We start from the raw sequence: 12,330 nt of genomic DNA, 5'->3' as shown, positions 1-12,330 counted from the left end.
CAGCAGCATTTGCTAATGTAGCAAAACAGTGTTTTAAGCCCTGCACCAATTAGAATCGTCACTGGTTCACCTGGAGACAGTCAAGCCCAGGCATGGATATGCAGCAGACAAGCAGGCTAGGTCACAAAAATTCAGATTGTCCCAGTGCATCAAACCTCATCCTGCCTTAGTGGCAGCAGTGCTATAGTCACTGGAAATTACTTTCAGGATATTCCTGTGTAGTTACTGCTTCTGATGACTTCTTGTTCATAAAATGGTAGATTTGGGCAAATGAGATGTGTGTGAATATTTGATATTAAGGAAAAATAGGTTCAGTTTGAGGAAAATTGTTTGAATGTAAGCAGGACAATCACATAGTCATGAATAATAAAAAGTCACGTGTGAAACATATATTCAGCAAAGTTAGGTGTCCAGTAAAACTAGTTTCAACACTGCACTACCTAATCTCTAAAATTATAATGTATGAGTCACAGCCTTTAGATGATCTTAACCTTTACTAGAGGATACCCTGCTTTGTGTTCAGCAGCATAAACAACTGAACAAGGACCTGTGCAGAGCTGGTGAATACAATAGGACCCTTCTGACTGTGCTGTAAGTAATGAATTCTCTTTCTTTCTGTGGAAAAACCGTAAAACATTATGTGCAGGACAGCAGTTTCTGAATAATCAGTTGAGAAATGTTGGTATTCATATTCTAGCTGCAATTTAAAGCTTTTCCATTGTTTTATTATGTGGTGGTTTTGTTTTTTACTTTTAGAATAAAAATAAGCCACCTGTAAGATAGGCATGTTTGTACAGCATAACTTTTTGGGAAAACTACATCTCTAAATGCTTTATGGAGCTAAATTGAGTTAAGCAGCTGATAATAAATGTAGGCATGGAATGAAAGGAAAGTGAAGGAATTAAGGATTGCTTTCTGAAGCTTCTAGAGAGTTTGGAAAGAAAGTATGGATAGAAGTAAAGGCTAAAATAATTAGAGTGATGGTGGAGCAAGTTCAAAAACACATCAGAGCTCAAATTTAAATGTATTCTAAATATGAAAGTGAGATGGCTGAAATTGGTTTGCCACGGGGCTCAGGCCCTTCCTAGTGGTATTGATATAATCATGATATTCAAAGGGTGTGAATTAAGGAATATTTATAGCATATCTTATTAAAGCAGTGATCAGCATTCTGAGATCACTGTATGTTGGAGAAAAGATATTAGAAACATGGAGAACACAAATGTGGGGTCATACTGGGAGCTGATAAGAATTCAGTGATTTTACAAGGCATGAGAGTCTGAATACCATTTCTCATCGCAAGTCAGAAACTTACAATATATTGCCCCTCTGAAAATTCTTATATTTTTCTCTAGAAAGTAGTTTATTATATAAAAGAATCTGTCACTAAAGGGATCATATGCCTACCACAGGTAGATGTTCTGAATTTCTAGATATTCCACATATTTACTTTGCTCTGTATATTGATAAAAGTTGTTGACTGTACCAAATGTGGTACAGTATTAAACTCTAGAGTTGAAAGTATTGCCCCAGATGTGGGGTGGATGATTTCCATGCTGCTCTTGAAAAGGCTTTCCTGTTGTGTTAGTGCCTTTTTGTATCTTTGTTCCTCCAGAATTCAGTCATTCTTCTTGGCATTTTACCATTGCAGCCTTCTCTGCCAAAATCACCCTTAGCTGTCTTTCTGATGAGAAACATAATGATATTTTTTAACTGGCTTGATTCCATCACTGGGCTGGACGTGCCTTTGGGTGCAGCAGGCACACTTGTTCCCATTTGTAGTTCTGTATACATACTCATTTTCACTTCTTAGTACACAGCGCTGTATTTCTAGGGTCTTGATACCTTCATAATTGCTCAAAGTATATTTCTCTCTTTTGTTAATTATGTAGTGGTTTTTTGGATTTTTGTTTTGTTTTGTTTGGAGTTTTGTTTGTTTTGATTTTAAATGGTGCTCAAATGCTCAGGCTTTATGGAATCACTGTAAATCTTCATCACTTTCTCATTAACAAGGGCATTTATTAGTCTTTGGTACATGACTATATGTTTTCACACAGCCCATTAAAAAATGTGTAATATTTTAATTCTCACAATGGAGGATTATTGTACCTTTCTTCAGCTTTGATTTTTTATCTTGCTAAATTTAATTGTCTAGGCATGACTGGCTTTCTTACTTTCTGCTTATAGTTCTGTACTTTTGACTTAGAGCTTCTTATCACTTATTGACTTAGAGCTTTTTATCACTTGAAACCACATTAAAAACAGAACACTAGAAACAGAAGTGTTGCAAAGGAATTGTAGCCTAACCTTAATGAAGGTGTCTTCAGTAGTACTGCTTTCCTCTTTGACTTTGTTATTTTTTTCTTTCATAATTGCTTCAGTTGAGTACTTTTCCAGAATCTACTTCCTTGAGCTAGAAAGCTGGTGTCCCTGAATTCAAATGGCTTGGAATCACTGGTGCCAAGGCAACTCTGTACAATGTAGGGATTGACTTATTGCTAAGCACAATGTAAAAAGCAAACTGTAATCATTTTTTTTTTCTTTTACAGAGCTGTAGAAACATGAAGATGTTGTTTTTCCTGTGCATTTTAATTGTTGTGATCCATTCCAACAGTTATTGCTATGGAAGTAATTACCCAGGTGTAGGAAACCAAAATCAAAGAGGCCAAGAAAACCAAAATGTTGCAGAGAATGCTGTAAGGAGAAGCGTCTGCCATTTTGCATGCTGTTTCTACAAAGAAATTTCTTCCAGTGAAAACAGCGGGAATGTTTTCTTCTCTCCTTTGAGCATCTCAACTGCCCTTGCAATGCTGACTTTGGGTGCCAGATCAGACACTCTGACACAGATTTTTAGGGTCCTTAGCTTTAACCCACGTGAGATTTCTGAAAATGAAATACATGAAGGTTATCGTCAACTCATACAAATGGTAAACAGAAAGAATGGGGGGTTACAGCTGAACATGGGAAATGTCTTGTTTGTGCTTGACAAACTGAAGCCGCAAGAGAAATTCTTGAGTGATCTCAGAAACTTCTATGAAGGAGAAGCTTATCCTATGAACTTCAAGAAGGCCGATCAAGCCCAGATAAAGATCAATGAATATGTAGCACAAAGAACCAATGGAAAAATCAAGGACCTCATAAATAACCTTGATCCACTTACTGAAATTCTTCTTATTAGCTATATTTATTTCAATGGTAAGACATACATATATATATCACATTCTCCTACTTCATACATTATTTCCTCAGGTCAGCTAAATGGAAGTGTCTGGAATACAGATAATTGATATTTCTTAATTCTCTTACACAAATATTTGGTCAAATTCAAGTACTGTCTTCAAGATAGGCTTTTATTTATCATTAAGCACACCTTTCAAAAGCAGGGGAAAAATAAAAGGCACACTGTTTATTTTTCTTTTGCTGAAAGGTATTTGAAGAAGGAGCAATAAAGTTGGTTACTCAATGGGCACAGAAGTTTGAGAAGCCTTGTATTAAAGATAACTTTGTTTTACAGATAATTTTCACATGACCTAATAACCAGTTCTGTTTAAAATTAGATATTTATTCATATTACTGATTTAATTTCTCAGCTTTTCCAAAGCTGGTGGAGACTCAATATTAATTGACTCTTGATTTCAAGATAAAATGTCTAAAACTAAAACTAATTGGTCTAGAAGCTGGTATTAATCTTGAGACAATCTCTAAATATCACACACTTCTATAACCACTTTTTGCTTCTAGGCTTTTGTCCACACTCTGCACTACAACCCATCTTGCACAGTATTGGTGGCTCTCCTCCCACTTTGTTGTAGTGTGGAGTAATGTGGAAATCCTCCTCTGAACTGTAAATCAGGGAAGTCTGAAAATATTTTACCCATTCTCAGCCCACAAGCATGCTGTTCTACAGTACACTAGTTTCTTTTACCATGCCTTAGCCGAGCTGGTCACCACTCTGGGGTTCATCTTTTCCTACTTGAACACTGTGAAGTATCTCTAGAAGGTAGTGTCCTAAGAGAAAGGAGAGGATAGGAATGAGTTCCTCTGAAACAGAAGGAAAGGATTAGTGAGTATCATCTCTGTCTAATCTGTGTGCTAAACCCTAATATCCTACTCAGTTTTTAATCAAGCAGAGCTCTATCTGCAATCAGTGGGTGTTTTCCCTGAGTTGAGCATTAGATAAAAGTTGTTTGAGTGTTTCAGGACTTATGTCATTCATGTTTCTGTGATTCATTCTTCCTTTATTTTTTTTTCCTTAAATGTATGAGGGCAGAAGTTCTGCCTGTTATATATCTGATGGTAGAAAATGTCAGTTAATGATGAATAGTAGTAAATACCTCCAAGTCAATTTACATTCAAGTTGTCTCTTTATATTTTTTCACAGCCCAAGGCATACACTAATTCTCATCTCACCATCTCCAAATATTAAATAATTGCTGTTTATATCTATTTTACAGATGATGGAAACAGCAGATGATAATAATTTCATTTGTACCAAGATGCTTAGTAACCATTTGTTCAAATAGAAATCAGAAGGCAAAAGAGCTTGCATCTTGTTTCATGGTTTTCTTGATGGCATTTATTTCATGCAGCATTGTGACTGCATTTGGACAGCAAATTTGATTTAAAAAAATGTTGTTCTAGAAAGCAAAATTTACTACAGAGAAACATGTCTTCCTTTAAAACAAAACAAAACCAATACTGCAAAACAAACACCTTCATTTTTAACTCTTTTTTTGCAATCTGCTCAGCCTCTTAAGTGGACAAAGCATGCATAGCTGGAATTTGGCTTAGAAATTCATCTCCACTAAGGATAAGAATCTTTGAATATAGACAATTTGTGTAACTATGTCTAAGGGGGGAGCCTATGGAAATTTAATACTGTGAAAATGACAGTACTGAAGCTTTCTTTTATTACCTCATTTTATTTTTTAACCCAGAAGTCTGGTAGAGTTAAGTTCTTCACTACTTTATTTGCCATCAGCTAAAGTGGCATGTGAAACTCCTCTTTTCAATTAACCTGAATCCCTTAATTTGTGAAAGTCCATCCCTCAGGTAACCCTTCGCAAGGCTATTTTGGTACAGAAATAAGGAGAGAATCTTTTTTTCTTCTGTGCTCTCATTTAAAGGCTGCATTATATGAGGGTTCTATAGACTCCTTAAACCTGTTGCCATGGAGGAAAACTACTTGGTATCTCATTTAAATGAAAGATACTGCAGCCTTCTGTAAGATCTGAGGGAATTTTTTACATTGCACTATGAACTGTGTATTGCTATTGAATTATTCTGAACATCAAGTAATATCAAGTGCTCACTGCATGCTGGTTGTCTCTGAACTTAATCCAGCTGTCTGTTACCTATAAATGTGTCCTATGGTTTCATGTTCTGAAAATGCCCTATAACTCTGTGTCTTATATTTCAAGCTGAATGGGAAAAACCTTTTGATCCAAAATACACCAAAAAGAACAAATTCTTTGTGGGTGGAAGAAAGACCGTTGAAGTCCCGATGATGTTTGGAATGGGCCTGTTCAAGCATGGCTATGATGAACAGCTGTCTTCCACTGTGGTGCAAATGGATTACAAAGGAGGTGCTTCAGCATTTTTTGTTCTGCCTGACCGAGGAAGAATGAAGAAGCTGGAGAACAGACTGTCTTGTGAACGTATGGCAAGGTGGAGGACATTAGTCTCAAAAAGGTAAAATTCTGCAGTTCTTGCTTCAGATGGCAGGCAGGGAGACACATCAATCTTCTGTACTGTGACACAAAATCAGGATACTAATTTTAGTTCAGCTTTTATATACAGAAGAATTCCAACTGACCAAAGCTGATGTCTCTTTGTTTTCATTTTCTCTGCTGCACAAAGTGAAAACCTTCACAGCTTTAGGACCTTTGCCATTCCCACTGTCCAAAGCTCAATTTTTCTGTCTTAAAACTTCCCACTTTTTTGGGAGAGGTCTTCTGCCTTCTGCTTACAAGTTAATTCTTGTCATTTTCCCTCATAATTTTTTCTTGTCTCTTTCTTCTTTTCTGCCTATTACAGTTCCCAATAACTGCACATTTAATGCCAAAATAGCAACATTCTTTTGGCAATCTTGAGGACAAAACTTGGTGATGAGGATATAGAGCTGCTGTATTCAGGCTCTCTGAAGAGTTAGGAAAAGCAAAATTAGAGTAAGTTGCACTTGCTTCAAGATAACCTTGAAATTAGAAGGCAAAAAGGTTATATGCTTTTGAAAAACAACTTCAGATTCCTCTTTAGTGTCATATGTAGTAGTAGCCTTTGGACAGGATGAAATATTTATGAAAAAACAGGCACAACATGCTTACAGATCAGGCCCTGTAGTTCATTCATGAATCTGATGTGTTATGTTAGAGATCTTTGCCGCATACACATATGAATATTATACTGTTCTCAAGGCAAAAATGACATCTAAATACAGAAAAGGAGAACCAATGTCATGCTCTTGTTATTTACTGTTAAATCTTTAAAAAAAAATCTAAAATTCTATTAATGAAAAAAAAAATAAAAAGGACAGAAAATGTATGTCATTTTCTGTGACCCTTCACAGTTTTGAAACTTCTAGGAGAGCTATATGGTTTGTGACTAAAATCACAATAGGACAAATAAGATGATGAATCAGGATCCATTGTTTTTGTCAAAGGAACACAATTTCCTTTAAAATTAGCAAGAAAGACACTAATTATAATTTATGTTTCTTCTCTTCATCCTCTCCCTCCTTCCCAGTATGGAACAATCCACCTAAAGGTGTGAATGGGAGATGTAAAGTAAATCTTGCAATATAAACTGGCGTCACTCCTATAGATGAGATTGTTCCATGCAGCTCCACATTTTTTATTATGACTGTTCTCTTCTGCAAAATAATGATACAAACTCCTTTTCCATCTAGGTTTCAAAGCAACCCATTGCCTTTGCTACTGTTTGAAGCCCCTGTGATGTCTTCATAAATGGGTTTGATGTAGGATATGGAATGTTTTGAGGGTTGTAGGCAAGCTGGGTTTGTCCATGTATCTCTGTCTGCACACTGACATTGACACAAGCTGCAGAAGTACTGTGAGGAATATTTTTCATTGCTGTTGGCTGTTGAACATGGAATAATGTCAAAGTATTGCCAGTACAAGCAGTTGAGATCCATTTAATGGTGTTGCAGTGCTTCCAGCCTGGTCACATTGTTGCTGTGTACCTACAGCTTTCCCTTTCCTGCATGTTGAAAGCAAGTGGGGGCTTGTGATTGAGTGTCTTTATGTAACAGGAAATGATAGTTGCATCCTCACCTGAGACAGCAATCAGCACAGGCAGAATCAAGAGATGAGCAACCTGTTATCAATCCACTACCACTCTCATTTTCGGTTACCAGCCAGACTTGACATTTAAATACTGTGGTACTCTGGAGGTATGTGCTTTTTCTTTTCCACTGTATGGCTTGCTCTTTGGTGAGCTGCACTAAGTGCTCCACATCTCCCTGACCTGGAACTTTGGACATCTGTCTAGGTTTGTGACCAGATCAAAAAGAAACAAACAACCCCTCCCCCTCAAAAAAAACACAAGCAAACAAACAAATCCCAAAACCCTGCTGTCATCATTGTCACTAACTTCTGTCTCATTATGCTGCTTCTAGATGTAAATGTTGACTTTAACCTTTGAAAATTAATTGTCAGTTTCTTAATTGAAAGAGGAAGAAAGAAATGAGTCAGAAATATAGGGCTTTGATTAATTTATAGAAAGCACCAAACTAGTCACTTTCCAACATAAATAAATATTTAATAAATCAGACATTGGACTTGACATAAAAATATTTATCTGCTGACTAACTCTGTTCTGTCAATGTGCTTTTCATTTTTTACTTTTTCATCCATACTACCACACGTTGTACTACTCCTTTGTTACATCTTTTACTCTATCCTGATTTGAATCCTCTGTATTATCAGTAGTGGGGCATGTCAGAGGTATTTCCAGCAGACTGTACAAAATACCAGTAATGTCTGAAAATGTCAGATGAAGATCCCTACAGAGGTATACCAGTTCTATTGTGCTGAAAGATCATTGGTTCAATCTCACTGTTCTTGTGTTAGATTCTTGCGGACTGTGAGTGAGCAGCCTACAACCCTGTCCTCTCAACCAGCCCTCTAACATAGTTATAACCTTCTTTTCCTCTCCTCAGATTAATGTCACTATACATCTCCCATGTAGGCCAGAGAGATCCTGCAAGCAAAATATCTTTGGGCAGAAAGCAAAATGAGTTTGTGTCTTGGGAATCTGAGTTATCCTGTGATATCTGATCACAAGTCTCACCATACTCTTGCATTTCTTTTCTGGCAGCTCAGCAAATATTTATCTTCCAAAATTCACTCTTTATGGGACATATAATCTAAAAGATATATTATACAAAATGGGCATCGTGGACCTATTCACTGATAAGGCTGACCTCTCTGGGATCACTGGGCAGCCCCAGCACAGAATTTCCCAGGTAAGTCATATTTCTTTTTGTAGGCCCATGGTTACCGATACTTACATCACTTTATTTACATTATGTTCAGGATGGAAAACTTGTGTAAAGAGGCTTTGCTTTATCTGAAAAGGCAGCTGCTGGCATACAGAATACTTTGCCCATATTACTTGCACTGTCAGTGCAATTGAGTTGGTGTAAATTACAAGTCCAGTGTTTTAATCTAGGAGACCTTTTTTTATCTGCGTAGGGTAATCTGACAAAACAGATGTGACCAAGTCATCATCTCTCCACACCTCGATACCCTCTGCCACCCCGTGCTGTTGCAGTCACTACACTGCTTCTTTAGCCTGCCTGTGGGCAAGCAGAGAGCTGTAGAATGTATCACTATCTGTGTTTTATGGATGGGAGAAGAAATAAAAAGCACTGTTTAGGGAAAAAATGCAGTTGTTAATAACATTTGGCTTCAAGCCTATGAGAAATGACTCCCATTAGTGCCAGGACTAGGCAAAAGCTACAGATAAGCCACATTTCAATAAACCTAGAGTTTAAAGCTGGCAATCACTGCAAATTCCATTGTCTAATATGAGCAAAATATCTTCCCTCATGATTTCACTTGGAAGTTAGTGCATAGGGGTCTGTAACTATCTTGATTTTGCAAGATAAAACTTACATGTTTCTCTGCCCCACCCCTCCTTTTCTGGCACTTCTCCTTTGCTCCCATTTTTCCCAAGACATTAAGAGCATGGGAAACATAATTTCAGCATGTTATTCATTGTGCTAATCTTCATGTTAATTCTTGAATTGTATGAGCTTTCAATAGTTGAATATGATCATGGTAGCTTAACCTTTAGTATAGATCTACAGATCTGCACTAGTGGGAGCAGAGAAGAAAGCAAGCAAATATTTTCAGTAGCATGGATATGCCCATCCACTGGGGCTGATCTTTTATGACTAGGAAAGCTATGCTGTATGTAGCTTGCTGATTCTTTTTCCAATCTTGCTTTCTGTGCAGGAAACTCATACCTGCCCATCTGATACTTGTTTCTTACCCCTAACTTCTTCAGGCACTTTTAGTTCAAGTTCTTATTTAGGTGACTAGGTTTTGTATCCATTTGACTTGTAAAATGTCTGTTTATTCACAGGCTATTCATAAGGCTGTGATAAAGGTGGATGAGACTGGCACCGAAGCAGCAGCTGCCACAGGCATGGAAATAGTGCCTATGTCCGTTCCAGCTAATATTGTATTCAACAGACCCTTCCTAATGGTCATAACTATCAAGGAAAATATACTCTTCATGGGGAAAATTGTCAACCCTCTGAAAAATGTTTAAGTTGAAGTACATATTAGGTGTGTGGTGATCACCACTGTGCACTCAAGTGTTTGACCAGATGAGTGTGGCATGGCTAGAGAGGGATCTCCCCCTCTTAACTGACACTGTTATTCACTGTTTTTTGCAGATGAGACTATTCAATTCAAGTTGTCATAGTTACAGATTTGTTTGGACCTTGTTTTTTTTTTTTTTAAAGTTTTTTTTTTTTTTTAAGAAAGTTGCATTCATGCAGAACTGTCATTAGATCTAGGATAAAACAGGCCTGTGTGATACTGACAGCGTACATACAACTTCTAGTAGGGAAGATGAGGAACACGTGAGTGGAAAGGGTTGTGTAAACCTGGTTCTTCCCTCACAACTGACTTTTCACCTTATTTTTGCATTGATTAACAAATGGGAACAGATTATGGAAATTTACTACTTGTGCCCATTTTCCTACCAACACAGAGTTCATATGTAGCATAGCTCTTAACATGCATAATGCTTACTACCTTGCATAGTACCACTGTTGTCCAACGAGTCTATTACATACTTGCCTTTCAGCTGTCATCCCAGCAAAGCTACTGCAAAGGGGTCACAAAGAAGGTGTGTTTTTCCCCTGCAGATGTATACTGGCATGTCCACTGCTTCTGTCAGAATTTAATGTCCAGACTCATTCAAGTGTGAAAGTTAGAGGATCTAAGAGCTGAGTCTTAGAAAAGAAGAGGCAGACCAGGTCGCTGTAATTAAGTGCCTTGGAGCCAGCCTTTGTGAATTACAGACACAGCTCAGAGCAGCCAGAAGACTACTTCTAGCCTATGTCTGCACCTAAACCATCTTTTAGAAGCCCATGAGCGGCAGGAAACACAAGCCATCTCTCCTTGGTGCCACTGCCTGTATCATTAACATCTGGCCCTGGGACATTACCCATGGTAATAAGCACCATTCCAGTATTGTTTGTAGGATCAAACACCCCTGTCAGGGACACCTGTACCCTATCAGTAACACCACGTCACTTGACGTCACCCCTTCTGTTCCCAGACCATCCAGTAGTACAACATTGGTACTCTATTTCTCATCTGCTTCATAGTTAGTACAGCCAAAATATTACAAAGATCTGTTTTTGCCATTAAGATACATGATACTAAAAGTCATATTTATAATTCACATGCCTTTATTTTCTCTTGTTTTCTTTCCTATCTGTTTGTTCCTTCCATTTTCCACAACATCTACCATTATATCATTCCTTTGATCATGTTCATGGTATATCTCTGATCTCTGGTTGCAGAGGGGGTAAATTATTGACTAAAATGGGTTAATCTGTTAATAGATATTAAGCATTAACACCAGCCTTTGTACAGCCTTGAAATATACAGACAAATGTACTACGGTAGAAGAACAGCAATGAATAAAAACGACTCTAAAAAGTTTCTAATTTTGCTGTTTTATTTTTGTAATTCAGAGTTAAGTATTGTTCAAGGAGGATTTTTGACCAATGTCTACAAACAGTTATTAATATTCTGCTTATATACATTAGATGAGGATGGTAGTGCCAGTGAGGAGACTCAGAAAGCCCTCTGCTTCAGGCCTGAGAAGTAAACCCCACTTTAGCCCATAGAAGGACATCTCTGTTAGATCTTTTGGGGAAGGTTATGCATTTCTTTGATGCAGAGGTGTTTATTTCAAAGGCTGTAGACAACATGCTGTTTCTGTTCTATCTAGTGTGTAGTTTTGTGTGAGCTTCTTATCTCCCTTATAAAAAGCCCTCTCAACTCCCTCTACAACTATTTTACCAGTCTTCACATGCATTTCAAGCTGTGGTTCCTGTTATTCCATAAGCAAAATATCATCTAGATCATACCTCTTTAAAAGATTATGAGAGGAAAACAAGAAAAGTGCTCAGGAGCTACCAGCTTTTTGTAGAGGACCCCACATTTGATTAAAGTCATAGTGCAGAAAAAAATCATCTGTGTGGCATTCAAATTAGGCAATATGGCAGAATAAAAGTAGTATTTTCCAAAATGACAACTATGTGTTCTAAATTTGTTCTCATTTGACATCACTGGATCCATGGAAAACTTTGACAGAGGTTACTTTTCTACAGATTCTTGCAGACCTTTGTAATTTGTATTGAAGGGACTGCAGATCTTGCTAAGTCACAGCTTTTCAATACAACCAGACCTTACAGCTTGATTTCCTCTACAAATATCTAGCAATATATTTGGATATGAATAAAAACCAACAACCATAACTTAAAAAAGGAAAAAAAAAAAAAAAAAAAGAAAAAAAAAAAGGAAAAAAGGAAAGAAAAAGGAAAAGGTCTGACAAGGCCAACACAGGAAAGTAAATCAGAACTAGGAGGAAAAACTTCAGAGAAGGAAATGGAAGTTGCAATCAAATTGGGCAATGCCCTCCACCAAAAAGAGTAATCCCACAATATCTAAAACATCTAAGCATCTAAAACTGTAATAAGAAAGCACAAAGACAACTTTGATGTAAAAGTCTGCAGAAATCATAGCATGTAATAATATGTCCTTTTTCAAAGACATCAGAAAC

At 37.2% G+C, this 12,330-nt stretch overlaps 1 protein-coding gene across 1 annotated transcript; it reads left to right on the top strand.

Annotated features, from left to right (window-relative positions):
- Positions 1-400: 400 nt before the first annotated feature.
- On the top strand, positions 401-11,187 carry LOC137446352 (alpha-1-antiproteinase F-like). Its single transcript, XM_068148843.1, has 5 exons — positions 401-591; positions 2,550-3,195; positions 5,421-5,691; positions 8,335-8,482; positions 9,607-11,187. The coding sequence occupies exons 2-5, from the start codon at positions 2,562-2,564 to the stop codon at positions 9,793-9,795; spliced, it is 1,242 nt and encodes a 413-aa protein (XP_068004944.1). The 5' UTR covers positions 401-591; positions 2,550-2,561; the 3' UTR covers positions 9,796-11,187.
- The last annotated feature ends 1,143 nt before the right edge of the window (positions 11,188-12,330 follow it).

Source organism: Melanerpes formicivorus, unplaced genomic scaffold, assembly GCF_026170545.1.
Source record: "Melanerpes formicivorus ecotype bairdi unplaced genomic scaffold, bMelFor1.0.p_v2 SCAF_17, whole genome shotgun sequence".
Lineage (NCBI taxonomy): Eukaryota > Metazoa > Chordata > Aves > Piciformes > Picidae > Melanerpes > Melanerpes formicivorus.
This window is presented reverse-complemented; position numbering and strand designations above follow the sequence as displayed.

What these genes read in the sequence shown, in the direction of transcription:
- LOC137446352 (XM_068148843.1), top strand. Translation starts at nt 2,562, where the DNA reads ATGAAGATGTTGTTTTTCCTGTGCATTTTAATTGTTGTGATCCATTCC. An exon ending in AGGACATTAGTCTCAAAAAG is followed by an intron (nt 5,692 to 8,334) that starts GTAAAATTCTGC and finishes CTTTTCTGGCAG; the next exon opens with CTCAGCAAATATTTATCTTC. An exon ending in CCCAGCACAGAATTTCCCAG is followed by an intron (nt 8,483 to 9,606) that starts GTAAGTCATATT and finishes GTTTATTCACAG; the next exon opens with GCTATTCATAAGGCTGTGAT.